At 37.5% G+C, this 13,418-nt stretch overlaps 1 protein-coding gene across 1 annotated transcript; it reads left to right on the top strand.

Moving 5' to 3' along the window:
• The first annotated feature begins 7,656 nt into the window (after positions 1-7,656).
• On the top strand, positions 7,657-11,863 carry LOC142627619 (uncharacterized). Its single transcript, XM_075801498.1, has 3 exons — positions 7,657-8,495; positions 10,537-11,095; positions 11,147-11,863. Exons 1-3 carry the CDS (start codon positions 7,657-7,659, stop codon positions 11,861-11,863), a joined length of 2,115 nt encoding a protein of 704 aa, XP_075657613.1.
• The last annotated feature ends 1,555 nt before the right edge of the window (positions 11,864-13,418 follow it).

Below are 13,418 nucleotides of genomic sequence, written 5' to 3'. Positions count from 1 at the left end.
TGCCGTCCTGGCAAACCTCAGCTTGTGGGAGATTGAATTCAATTTGCATTCTTCCGCCACTTGCGGATGTCAATCGCTCCGTAGACTTCTTGAAGTATTTGGAGGGAATGATTCCTTCTTGGATGCAATTAAGATCAGCACCTGAATCGATTAAGGCTATGACCTCGAATTCAAACTCTTTGCTAATGACAATCCTGACTTTGGAATGCTATTTGTGGAAGTTAATCCTACTGATGGTATCTAAGAACAATTCTTTGGTTAATTCTTGCTTTAGGGTTCTAACTTCTGACTTGGTCTCCTTATTTTCTCTTTGAAGGTCGTTGATCGTAACTTCCTTCTTGAACTGGGTAAACCTATTGTATATTTGCTCTAAATCTACCTTGGGTTGCTAGATCCTTAGTTCAGGTTTGCTGGTTTCCTTTACTAAGGTCTGATGGAAAAGGGTAAGCTTCTGAGCTTTGATGACAGGATCTTCTATTGCCTCTATGAGGTCTAGAAGAAGTTCTTCTTGCTTGTTGAGAACATTGATGGTTTTGTTCCTACAACAACCATCTTTGCATGGTGTGGGTTCATCCGGGCCACTAGAGGTACTGGTTCTAGAGGAATCAGAGGATGACCTATACATCTGTCTGAGTTCACTATCACTAGCACTGCTGAATGTCTCACTATCTGAGTGGTCAAGTTCTAATAACTTGAAGATCTCATTTTTGCTATGTTGGTCACTAAGGAGGGTATTGATAAGGGATTTGGCCTTAGCTCTACACTCGCTCTTAAAATGACCTTTCTTTCCACAATTGTAGCATTTGCCTGATGCCTGTGGAATGGATTCTTTGGTTTTTCCTTTTTTTATAGAAATCATTAGTCTTGTACTGCTGTTTTCTATAATACTTGGTTGCTGTTTTCTTCCTATGGGATTTCTCAGGGGATTCCTTTCCTTTGTGCTTGGATTTCCTTTTGGAAGGTTTAACTGAGGGTAAGCCATACTGTGTACAAAAATGTCCTATTTCGTACTTGGCTTTGTTCTTTTTGACTTGGCTTTGGATTTTGAGATCTCTGCACATCTTCATTCCTTCGCTTCGAATGGTGCTAGAGATGTCTCCATAGGTTAGGTTATCATAGTCTATGACACCTAAGGGGCTGCAAAGTGTTTCTTTGACTTTCTGGACAAAGAGTGTTGGTAACCCATCAATGAACTTCTCCTTCCAAAATGGAGAGTTACAATCAGTCCTGTGCATGACTCGGGTAGTGAAGATATCTTCATACCACTGATAGTCTCCTAGGGTTTTGCATCTCAGGTTACTTAGCTGTTCGCAAAATCCTAGATGTGATATTGCTGGGTTTTCCTATGAAGTGCTTCATGATCGTATAGATCAGGGTATTAACTCCATCAGGAATTGCTTGGTCAACATTGTTAAAGATGGGACATCCTTCCTCATCTTTTTGAACTGCATGCTTGATGTCTTCTTTAGACATTTCAGTTAGGCAATTGTTCCACCACTGCAAGAGTTTACCTGTAAATCCTAAAACCATCATTTCAACGACTTCCTTGTGGGGACGGCCTTCGTCCAGGTAGTTGTTGGCTACCATAGTCATATGCTGGATTTTATTTAGGATTTCCTGTTCTGATAAACCATCTATGTTCCATTCATAGAGTCTACCAGATGATACTGAGAATTGGTTACTAACATTCCTTTCCTCATATTGAAGGTCAGGGGGTGTTGGTTTAGGGTACCAATTCTTGGTTGAGCTGGTTGGATTTATATTGGGATGGTAAAGTCGTTTTACCTGTAAATCCTGAAACTGGTTTTCTAGCTATTTTATATCATGATCAGAGGTTTGACTAGAACTGCTAGAGACTACTTGGATGTCTAAAATGTGAAGCTGGCTAGTTGCAACTGATGAAGGGGTGGCTAGTTCCTTCTTTACAAGTTCTTCTAGTTTCTGGGCAACTATTTCTAAGGCTGTCTTGTCCTTAGGATAACTGAGGCTAGTGTGCCTAGTTGTGGGTAGCTTGACTAGAGGCTTTTCTAGGGCTTGGATAGGTTTACTAAGGCTTCCTGGCTAGAGGATAACCTTGTTTTCGATTCTATCTTCTATCCTATCAAGCTATTTTCCTATAACGTTTAGACACTGGTTGGTATAGTTATTTTGCTCAATCACTTTGTTGACCGGTTGGTGCTCATTAGTGGAGATTTTGAAGGGAGAGGCTACTATCTCTCTTTTGCGATGGCTAAAGGTTATGGCTTGTAGGGGTGGATGGCTAGACATGACAACTTCCTTAGTTGCATTAGGTCCTTCTATGGTCCAGGCTTTGGTGAGGACACAAAACTGTTTGTGCTGACCAGAGTATCTTTCGAAGTATATGAAAAATGGGACATTACGGGATATTTCTCTCATGAATGTCGTCAATGCTTCAAATACATTTTCTTTTTGCTCTCTGGTGTAATTGGCTTTGTAGGCTTCTCTTTTAGTTCTGTTTTCCTCAGAACTAAATTCCTTTCCTAATTCTTTTAGGTCAGGAACAAATTCTCTGTTTAATACCAGAAGCTGGCAATCTATTGACTTTTGCTGAGATGGAGGTTGTTCCATATCAGTTCCAGATAGGGATGGGGGGGATTGCTCACGATCGTCTTCCTCATTGACAATCGAATCCTGTTTGGCTGTGTAGCAAGGTGTAGTGAGTTGGGAATTGGTTCTAACTCCCTAGAGCTGTACACTTAGATCTCTTCTAGACCTTGGGAATGGTGATCCTAAAAGTCTGGTTGAGCTACACTGGGATGCTGATCTATCTCTAAGGTAGATAGGTGACTGCTTATGGGGCTGGTGTAGATCTGTTAGGGATCTAAACCAGGATATATCCAGAGGTGGTTTAGACTCATAGTCTAGAGGAGTGCTAAGCCTAGATCTGTCAAAACTTAACCTAACCATGCCGTCGGCTAGTTGCTGGACAAATTCTAGATCTGGATCTGGATTCTGGGCTGGGTTTTGGATCTGTAGAGTATGGTTCTCATTCTCTAAAGTCCAATTGGCTGGGAATGTGACTTCTGTCCATTTCAGGGTTCTTGGAACCTGAGTCCTGGCACTAGGGTCAGTGGTTTGGATGAGGGTTGTCTCACCTCTTTCCCTTCTGTCAAGTGCTCCGACATTCATGTTCGTTCTCATGCACTTGTAGTATACTCTGTATATCAAGGCGATCTTACTAGTTCCCTGCATCATGAGGGTTCCATGGGTCTTGATATTAAGTGTGAAGGCTTTAATAACAGTCTTATCATGGATGTGGATAGTGAAATCTGGGAAATAGTCAAAATGGACTGGTCTGTTGCTAAGGCTGGTTTCTATGGTTCCTAAGAGGCTGTCATTAAATCTGATGTGACGAGCATCTCTGAGGGCCATAAGGATTGAGCTGTTCAAACCTCTTCTAGTAAGTGGTTTAACTCCTACCTAGACTAAACCTATGTGTAGGAAGTTATGACCTTTGTCCCTATGTGCTTGAATGGCTGAAGGAGATAACAAGTAGCACGTTTCGTACTCTTTGTTTATACCATAAACTTGTTCTATGGTCTTAACATGGTAATCTGTCTTGAAGGCTTTCTTCCAAGACCATGAAGACTTATAGATCTGGTTGGTGGCTACTTTAGGGATATTCCAATCTCCTATGTCTAGATCTAGATCGGATAACTCATAAGACTCCGAATTAAGTATTCCTACATCTACTGGTATATCTGGGATGGATGATGGTTGGGAACATCTACTGCTGGTAGAAGAGAAACTTCTAAACAACCTATTCATTGTTCTGGATTACAAGCTTAAATCAACAATTACAACCTAGTCACCTTTATCCTCAAACTTCTAGATCTAACCTTTAGATCTGAAATAGGAGTATACAACAGTGAGATAGACACCTAATCTGTGAACTCGTACCTACCATACTTCTCCTCCAAAATGGGGACCACCCTTCAACGCCTTCCCTTGGCTTACACGGGCTGACCAAACCAAAACCAGGAAGATTTTTTGGATAATTAAGGCTTAGAGACCACACAGAGTTCAGTAAACAAATCTCACAAGTATATTTCTGCAACAAACGTTAGGGCTAAACACAAAAATAAGAAGAATCGGGGATAACAAGGAAGCAAGAGTTAATCTGAACAAATAATCACAGAATAACAAATAGAATGGTTAAGAAGGAGGCTCAGCCTACTATTTACAAATGTTAAAGAAGATGATGAAATAGTAGCAGACGAAGAAATAAATAAATGGGAATGGAAGAGTTATCATGAAATAGATGTAAAAAAAATATATGAGGTATGGGAGATATATCCATAAAATAATTCAAAATAATTATAATGCTCAAAATAACTTGGATAACTATGGCAGCAGTGCCGACCAACTTAATTGAATAATAAATAATAACTTACAACTCCGACCGGGCCAAACTTGGCTCTGATACCAAAAGGAGGTAAGTTACAAACTAAGGCCGGTTGAGGCCATGTGCGGAAAATACAGATAAAGGCCGGTTGAGGCCATGATATTACAATTGATAAAATAGGCTAGAGCCATCTGATACCAATCACCCCTAGTCTGTAACCCAGAATGGCAACCTAAAACTAGCATATATATATGTATATATATAACAACACTGTCTTTTGATAAACAGAATCACAAGTTTAACAAGTCTTTGGCTGAAGGATTTTCTTCTAAAACAAGCATGATCATTCCTATGAAGAAGGTATGGCTGAAGGAAAAATTCTGGTTTTGCATCTCATGCAAAACACACAGCGGAAGCAATGAACAAGGATCTATTTCATTCATGATTAATAACGTGCGCTATGTAAATTTCAGAATTTAAGAACAAGATAGCGTACCTTGGTGTGGAGAAATTCAAAACAAAGATTAGAAGCACTTGGGAACACTTTTAATCTTTACTCCAATTCCACTTTACGCCCAAGATGTGTGGTCTCTCAATCAGTTTTCAAGGGAGAATGAAAGTGTGTCTCACACTCTCTTACACACCGTTTCTTATTATTATTATTATTTTTTCTTAAAAATTCTGTATGTTTCTCCCTTTATAACTAACTGATTATCTAATTGGGCTGGCCTATTGGGCCTTTCCAATTGGGCTTTTCCAATTGGGCTTTAGTGTGTGGCTTGGAGTGGGACCAAAGGGACCAATAAGACACTAGCTCCAATGGGCCTTGGGCTTTTCCGTCAACTCTTGACAAGTCCAAAGTTACCATTAATTATATTTAATACCACTATATAAATATAATTGCACTCTAGGTTTATTAATAAATTATATCCCAAGACTTTATTATACATGCAACCCCTTTATAAAATATTCGTAGTAACACAAAGTCATAAATGCAGACTGCCACTTTGTAAATTACTACATCTTATCCTTGAGTACCCGGTTTAATCCTTTAAAGTTATTCATTATATATTTATGAAATCCAATTTCATAAATATATACTTTAGTAATTTCTTACTAAAGTGGTTAGGCCTAACTCTCTGAATAACTGAACCCATTAAACTTATCTCAATGGAATATTTTATATCTCCATTAAGAGACTATGAATTCCATCTTGAGAATATATGTTCCATCAACACTAAATGTGGCTGCCCAACATACTGAGGTTTTGACCGTCACTTTAGATCTCACTCCTGATATATTAAAGCAATCTACACCTCATGATCAGGTCCATTATTCTCTTAGGATTAAGAGTTCATGCAAATAGAAGTCGTGAGATTTATTATTCATTTGACAGTCATTAGGAGAATAATAAATCTCACAGCGGTCCTGTTCAATATGTCTTAACTCTTAAAACATATCAACATATCAACTAGAAGTCTCCACTTCCATGATCAAGACAAATCATCTTAGTTGATACGATATAGTCTTCGCAGATGAAATGCCCAATTTTATCACTGACTACGAACTATAAATTCTGAGTTTACAAAGAACTTGTGATTTACATCTTCTGTGATTTTTCACATAAATCACATACAATGCATCTCATGGACTATATGATAATGTCTCATATTCATATTACCATTATTTTAGATAATAATAAAATAACTTTATCAATCACAATATTAAGTCATACATCATGTCATATATAATGTCATACATAATATCATACATAGCATCATACAATAGGATTTAAGGGCACAAATCCTAACAATGACAACCTAAAAATTTAAGGCTTTTTAAAAAAAATTATGTTATTGTTTACTTCTTTTTAATAACTCCAAAAAAGGATCATATAATATGTTTTTTTATATATATATATATATATTTTTAATCTATACCATTACTTTTTTTTTTTTGGATTTTTTTCCAATATATATAACAACACTGTCTTTTAGTAAAGAATCTCACAGGTTTACAAGTTTTTTGATAGAAGGATTTTCTCATAAGATCGGCATGATCATTCATATGAAAAAGGTATGTGAACCTAAAAATTTAAGGCTTTTTTTAAAAAAATTATGTCACTATTTGATTCTGTAAAGTTGTGATTTACAACTATTTTGTGTTCGCTTTAATTCCATGCCAAATTTGATTGTAATTTTATTCAATCTTTTATACCCTGCATTTATTGTGGGCTTTTATTGTAAGGGTTGTGTGATAAAGAGAGAATGTGAAGACTCAAGCATTTGAAGACAGAAGAGTTTTCACGGGTAGCTCACGACTAAGCATCCCGCAAAGTGATACATGTGCCTTGCACATGACTAGAATGTGAAGAGTCATGACAGATGGTGACAGCTGGTTTTCGCGAGTGTCTCACGAGTAAGGCCTTCCCATGAGATACCCACGAAACAGTTTGTTCTGCTATTTTGTCCTATCTGCTCCACTACATCCTCATACACACTATATATACCACTATAACCCACATATTAAGTAGAGAGCTTTTCAGAAGAGAAAACCCTAGCCTCAAGCCCTTAAGAGTGTGAGATTGTCATACCCATAATTCTACACACCATCCATTGTGGTTTTCCTCTACTCCTACCTCTCCATTTCTAAATCCTTGAGAGGTTGATAGCCCAAACACTTACCGCACCCATATTGAGTGTCCAGTGAGTTTTTAGTGCTGTTGGGAAGCATTGGAAGAAGCCAAGCTTTGGCGGATGCAATCGGACGCATTGCTGGATTCAGAAAGCTAGACAAGACACGGTTCCGTGAAGCCTTGTTGGAGTAGGAGCTTGGAGGGCTTAGGTGCATTAGGTAGACTAGGCTTGGAGGGTCTTTTGCTATTCATGTATCCCAACTTATTGTCTAGTGGATCGATTTACCGCTTGGAGGGCGGCGGAGAGGTTTTTCTCCGAGTTCTTCGGTTTCCTCTTCGATAACACATTAGAGTGTTATCTTGTGTTTGCATCTCTCTTCCCTTCTCTTTTAGCTTTCATTTTACTGCTGTGTTTTGTTGAATATAACTTAGAGTAGTTGTATTGTTTGTTAGCTTGCATTTACTCTATTCCGCACTTAGTTTAAGTTAGAGTATAATCAACCGAGCTGTATTTTTTTTTTAATTTGGGGTCTAAACAGCTCTTGTGTTTTTAACATAAATCCGAGCTTTCAATTGGTATCAGAGTGGGTGCACTTGCTGTGGTTTCATTACCTAAGTGCGATCCTAGACCCCTTGCCTTGATATGGATAGTGTTATGGCTAAGGCTAACATGAAGTGTAGTTCATGTGTTTGTGAAAATGACTCTATGAGTATCTATAAAGATTGTCCTAGCAATGAACTTTTAGAGTTATTCAAATCTAAGAAACATGCTAGATTTTTTGTACACATGCTAAAATCCTTAGAACAAAGAAATCATGATATTCATAATAGCTTGTGTGAGTCTAATTCCTTAATCGCTGAATACAAGAGAAGGAATAGACATTTGTGTGATAAACTTGATGGTTTGAAAAGAAAACTTTACTCATCTTTGAATGAAGTAAAAGAAGAGAAGTGCATCTTTGAGGGTCAAGAGCGTTTGTCCCATGCTTGTCTTTTCATTCATATCGCATTAAAAGTGTTTAATTTGAGTTTGTGGTATCTTGACAGTGGATGTTCAAGGCACATGACCGGAGATAAAACCCTGTTCAAAACTCTTAAGGAGAAGGAAGACGGCTTTGTGACTTTTGGAGATGGTAGCCATTCACAAGTACTTGGAAAGGGAACCATTGATATTCCGGGACTTCCCTTGTTGACTAATGTTCTTTACATCAAAGGATTAAAAGTGAACTTGTTGAGTATTTCCCAAATATGCGATGAAGACTTCATAGTTCAATTCTCAAAGAAGGGATGTTTAATTCTCAATGAAGAAGGTGTTCAAGTCTTGAAGGGACTTAGAACCATGGACAATTGCTATGGTGTTGTTCCCAAGCCAAACATATCATGTCGGAGTGCTCGAGTAAATCTCTTGGAGTTGTGGCATCAACGGTTTAGGCATGCAAATTACAAGCAAGTTGCAAAGATCTCAAAGCTTGAAGCGGTGATTGGTTTGCCAAAGTTTGGAAAGATTGAGAACAATGTGTGTGGTCCATGTCAATTGGGAAAACAAACAAAATCAACCCATCCCAAAGTTAATGTAGCGGCTACTTCTCGTCCTTTAGAGTTACTTCATGTGGATCTAATGAGTCCAATGAGAACAGAAAGCTGTTGGGATTAATGCCCTTAAATCCTATTGTATAATGTAGTGTTTGATATTATGTATGACATGATGTATAACTTAATATTATAATTGATAAAGTTATTTTATTATTATCTAAAATAATGGTAACATGAATATGGGACATTATCATATAGTCCATGATATGCTTAGTATGTGATCTATGTGATTTAGTCACAGAAGATATAGATTACAAGTTCTTTGTAAGCTCATAATTTTAGTTCGTAGTCGGTGATGAAATTGGGCATTTCATCTGCGAAGACTATAACATATCAACTAAGATGATTTGTCTTGATCATGGAAGTGGAGACTTCTAGTTAATGTGTTGATATGTTTTAAGAATTAAGACATATTGAGCTGGACCGCTGTGAGATTTATTATTCTCCTAACGACTGTCAATTGAATAATAAATCTCACGACTTCTATTTACATGGACTCTTAATCTTGAGAGGATAACAGACATGATCATGAAATGTAGGTTGCCTTGATATATCAGGAGTGAGATTTAATGTAATGGTCAAAACCTCAGTATGTTGGGCAGCCACATTTAATGTTGATGGAACTTATATTCTCAAGATGGAATTCATAGTCTCTTAATGGAGATATAAAATATTCCCTTGAGATAAGTGTAATGAGTTTAGTTATTCAGAGAGTTAGGCCTAACCACTTTGGTAAGAAGTTACTAAAGTATATATTTATGAAATTGGATTTCATAAATATATGTTGAATAACTTTAAAGGATTAAACTGGATACTCAAGGATAAGATGTAGTAATTTACATAGTGGTAGTCTACATTCATGACTTTGCATTACTACGAATATTCTATGAAAGGGTTGCATGTATAATAAAGTTTTGGGATATAATTTATAAATAAGGCCTAGAGTGCAACTATATTTATATAGTGGTATTAAATATAGTTAATGGTAACTTTAGACTTGTTAAGAGTTGACAGAAAAGCCCAAGGCCCATTGGAGCTAGTGTCTTATTGGTCCCTTTTGGTCTCACTCCAAGCTACACACTAAAGCCCAATTGGAAAGGTTCAAAAGGCTAGCCCAATTAGATAATCAGTTATAAGGAGATAAACATATAGATTGTTTTAAAAAAAGATAAAAAAGGGAGACATCATTATGAAATGGTGTGTAAGTGAGTGTTGGACACTCTCTCATTTTCCCTTGAACAAAAACTGATTGAGAGACCACACATCTTGGGCGTTAGTGGAATTGGAGTGAAGATTAAAAGTGTTCTCAAGAACTTATGATCTTTGGTTTTGAAATTCACTGCACCAAGGTACACTCGCTTGATTCTATATTCTGAAATTTACATAGAGCATGTTATCAATTATGATTGAAGTAGATCCGTTTACTTTCCGCTACATACATGCATATTTCCTTCAAAGGCTTGGGTGGAAAACGATACATCATGGTGGTGGTTGATGACTTCTCAAGATATTCTTGGGTAGAGTTCCTTAGAGAAAAATTGGAGGCGTGCGACAAGATGGAAAGGTTATGCAAGAAGCTCCAAAATGAAAAAGGAGTTCCCATAGTCAAAATAAGGAGTGATCATGGGAAAGAGTTTGAAAATGCAAAATTTGAAACATTTTGCAATGAGCATGGTATCAAAAAGGAATTCTCCGCTCCAAAAACACCACAACAAAATGGGGTGGTGGAAAGAAAGAATCGAATGATCCAAGAGATGGCAAGAGTAATGCTTCTCATAAAAAACAATCCACGGAAATTTTGGGCTTAATCGGTGAACACATCATGTCACATTGGGAATAGGATTTTCTTTCGGGCTGGATCAAAGACGACGTCATATGAGATTTGGAGGGAAAAGAAGCCAAAAGTGAAGTACTTCTGAGTATTTGGAAGCAAATGCTACAGTCTCAATGATAGGGAGAATCTTGGGAAGTTTGATGCCAAGAGTGATGAAGGGATCTTCCTAGGATACTCCACCAATAGCCGGACATATAGAGTGTACAACAAGCGTACTAAGACAGTGACAGAATCGATAAATGTAGTCATAGATGATGCCATCTCCGAAAAAGATGTTGATGAGGACGGTGAAGCTCCAACTCTTAAGAAGAATAAGGGTGATGATATCTTGTCTCAAAGTGATGAAGGTGAAAAAGAATCGCCAGAAAATGAGTCTACACCTCCTACATCAAGAAGGGAGACTAGATCAATGCAAAGACCCTCAAGTCCACTCACCCCTCTAGAAGTTCAACCTCCAATTTCACGAGATGAGGAATTCTCTACACCCAAGAAACCATCATCAAGAGTAAGTCTCAATCATTCCACAAGCAACATCATTGGTGATTTAGATAAAGGACTTCGTTTGAGAAGAAGACCGAGCTATAGCTTGAATCATGTGTCGTACAATTACTATCTTGCTCAATTTGAACCCAAGAAAGTGGAAGAAGCCTTAAAAGATGAGAATTGGGTGGAATCCATGCATCAGGAGTTACATCAATTCGTTAGAAATGATGTATAGGAGTTGGTACCAAGGCCCAAGGATACACATGTTATCGGCACCAAGTGGATATTTAAGAACAAGACCAATGAAGATGGTGAGGTCGTTCGAAACAAGTCTAGATTGGTGGCTCAAGGATATACTCAAGTTGAAGGAGTAGACTTTGATGAGTCATTTACTCTAGTAGCAAGATTAGAGTCAATCCGAATTCTTCTTTCCATAGCGTGTGTTATGAACTTCAAACTATACCAAATAGATGTGAAGAGTGCCTTCTTGAACGGACTTCTGAACGAAGAAGTGTTTGTTGAGCAACCAAAAGGGTTTCAAGACCCTCACTTTCCGGACAATGTTCTAAAATTGAAGAAAGCTTTATATGGGCTAAAGCAAGCATCAAGAGCATGGTATGATCGCCTCACCGCGTATCTTGTAGATCATGGTTTCAAAAGAGGTCAAGTCGATAGAACATTGTTTGTTAAAAGAGATGAGAAATCCCTCCTTGTCGCTCAAGTCTATGTGGATGACATTGTCTTTGGATCCACAATTGATCATCTTGCTCAAGAATTTTCGGAAGAAATGAAAAAGGAGTTTGAAATGAGCATGGTGGGGGAGCTGAACTACTTCTTAGGGCTTCAAGTGAAACAATGGAAAGATGGGATATTTATCTCTCAAGAAAAAAATGCTAAAAATCTTGTAAAGAGATTTGGCTTAGACTCCAAAAGCATGCATCCTCTCCCATGAGTTCATCAGCAAAATTAAGTCTTGATCCAGCTGGTAAGGAAGTTGATCCAACACTCTATCGGAGCATAATCGGTAGTCTTCTCTACCTCATGGCAAGTAGGTCGAACATCGCCTTTAGTGTAGGAGTGTGTGCTCGATTTCAGGCAGCACCCAAAGAATCACATTTGTCTAGAGTAAAACGAGTCATCCGCTATATCAATGGCACCTCTAATTATGGAATTTGGTATTCAAAAGACTCCAATGAGTGCTTAGCTGGATATTCGGATGATGACTGGGCCGGGTGAATTGATGATAGGAAAAGCACCTTTGGTGGTTGTTTTTATCTTGGAAATAATTTGGTGTCATGGATGAGCAAAAAGCAAAATTCAGTCTCTCTGTCAACAGTTGAAGGTGAATACATCGCAGCAGGAAGTTGTTGTGCACAACTTTTGTGGATGAAGAAACTCTTATATGATTATGGAATTACTCAAGATACTATGTGTGTGTTTTGTGATAACACAAGTGCCATAAACCTGTCAAAAAATCCAGTTCAACACTCGAAATCGAAACATATCGAGATTCGGTATCATTTTATCTGAGATCTAGTGGAGAACAAAGTTGTGTGGTTGGAGTTTATCAACACCGACATCCAAAAGGTAGACATTTTCACCAAACCCCTTGATAGTCCATGATTTGAATCTCTTCGTAAGACCATCGGTGTTGGTATCATCCCTTGACTTTCATCCCTTATGTGACCTTATGTTGTTCTTTGGTGCATACATGTTTTATAGGTCACATGTGTATGTTTGCATATGTTTCTTTTGCTAGCTGCTTTTTTATTTTGTTTTTGTTGATCTTACTTTTCTTGCTATGTTTTTGAGTGTGTTGAAAAATTCAAAAACTCATAAAAATTGAAAAATCTTCAAAAAGTTTGATCGCTTGTGTTGTGTATATCATGTGAGTTTGGCCTAGTACCTTTGTACTAATGGTGTAGTGCATTTACGAGCTTAGCTTGATTGTATGCACATCTATCTCTGTGGAAAAATCTTGAAATCTATGTGTGATTGTTGTAAATCGATCTTCAAGCTTGTCATGAATGATTAGTCAATAGTCTTGTTGGTCTTGATACATACATAGACTTGTGCCTATATCTTTTCTCACATTTTTATTTTTTTGCTTAAAGAGCTCATCAAATGTAAATCTCAAAATGAAAAGAGATATTGAGCTGCAAAAGTCATCGCACATACTAGTATTTGATTAGAAAAAAGGGAAAGCGACTTGTATTGAAATGTATGGTGCCTCAAAAAGCCAAAGGTTGACTCACAAAGTTGAAATACCGAAAGTTCAAGCATCGATCTCAAAATGAGATGTACTTTGTTCAATGATGATCATATGTTATGTGTTGTAAAGAAGCCAAATGAAAAGTTTCAAAATTATGTAATCATTTTTGTGTGAAATCATATATGTTCATTTCTATAATTGAGATAGTCCACTTGACTTAGTACTATTTGTGTATGACTTGATTGAATTGATCATTGAAGCTTCAATCTAGACTAAGGACTATTCCACATTTAAT

The sequence above is a fragment of the Castanea sativa genome, chromosome 1, assembly GCF_040712315.1.
Source record: "Castanea sativa cultivar Marrone di Chiusa Pesio chromosome 1, ASM4071231v1".
In the NCBI taxonomy this organism is placed as follows: domain Eukaryota; kingdom Viridiplantae; phylum Streptophyta; class Magnoliopsida; order Fagales; family Fagaceae; genus Castanea; species Castanea sativa.
The sequence above is the reverse complement of the archived record's forward strand: the minus strand, read 5'-3'. Positions and strand labels throughout refer to the sequence as shown.

Coding starts and splice junctions, on each gene's coding strand:
- LOC142627619 (XM_075801498.1), top strand. CDS start 7,657: ATGGCTAAGGCTAACATGAAGTGTAGTTCATGTGTTTGTGAAAATGAC. Junction 8,496..10,536: donor GCGGTGATTGGTTTGCCAAA/GTTTGGAAAGAT, acceptor CAAATGCTACAG/TCTCAATGATAGGGAGAATC. Junction 11,096..11,146: donor CCTTAAAAGATGAGAATTGG/GTGGAATCCATG, acceptor AATGATGTATAG/GAGTTGGTACCAAGGCCCAA.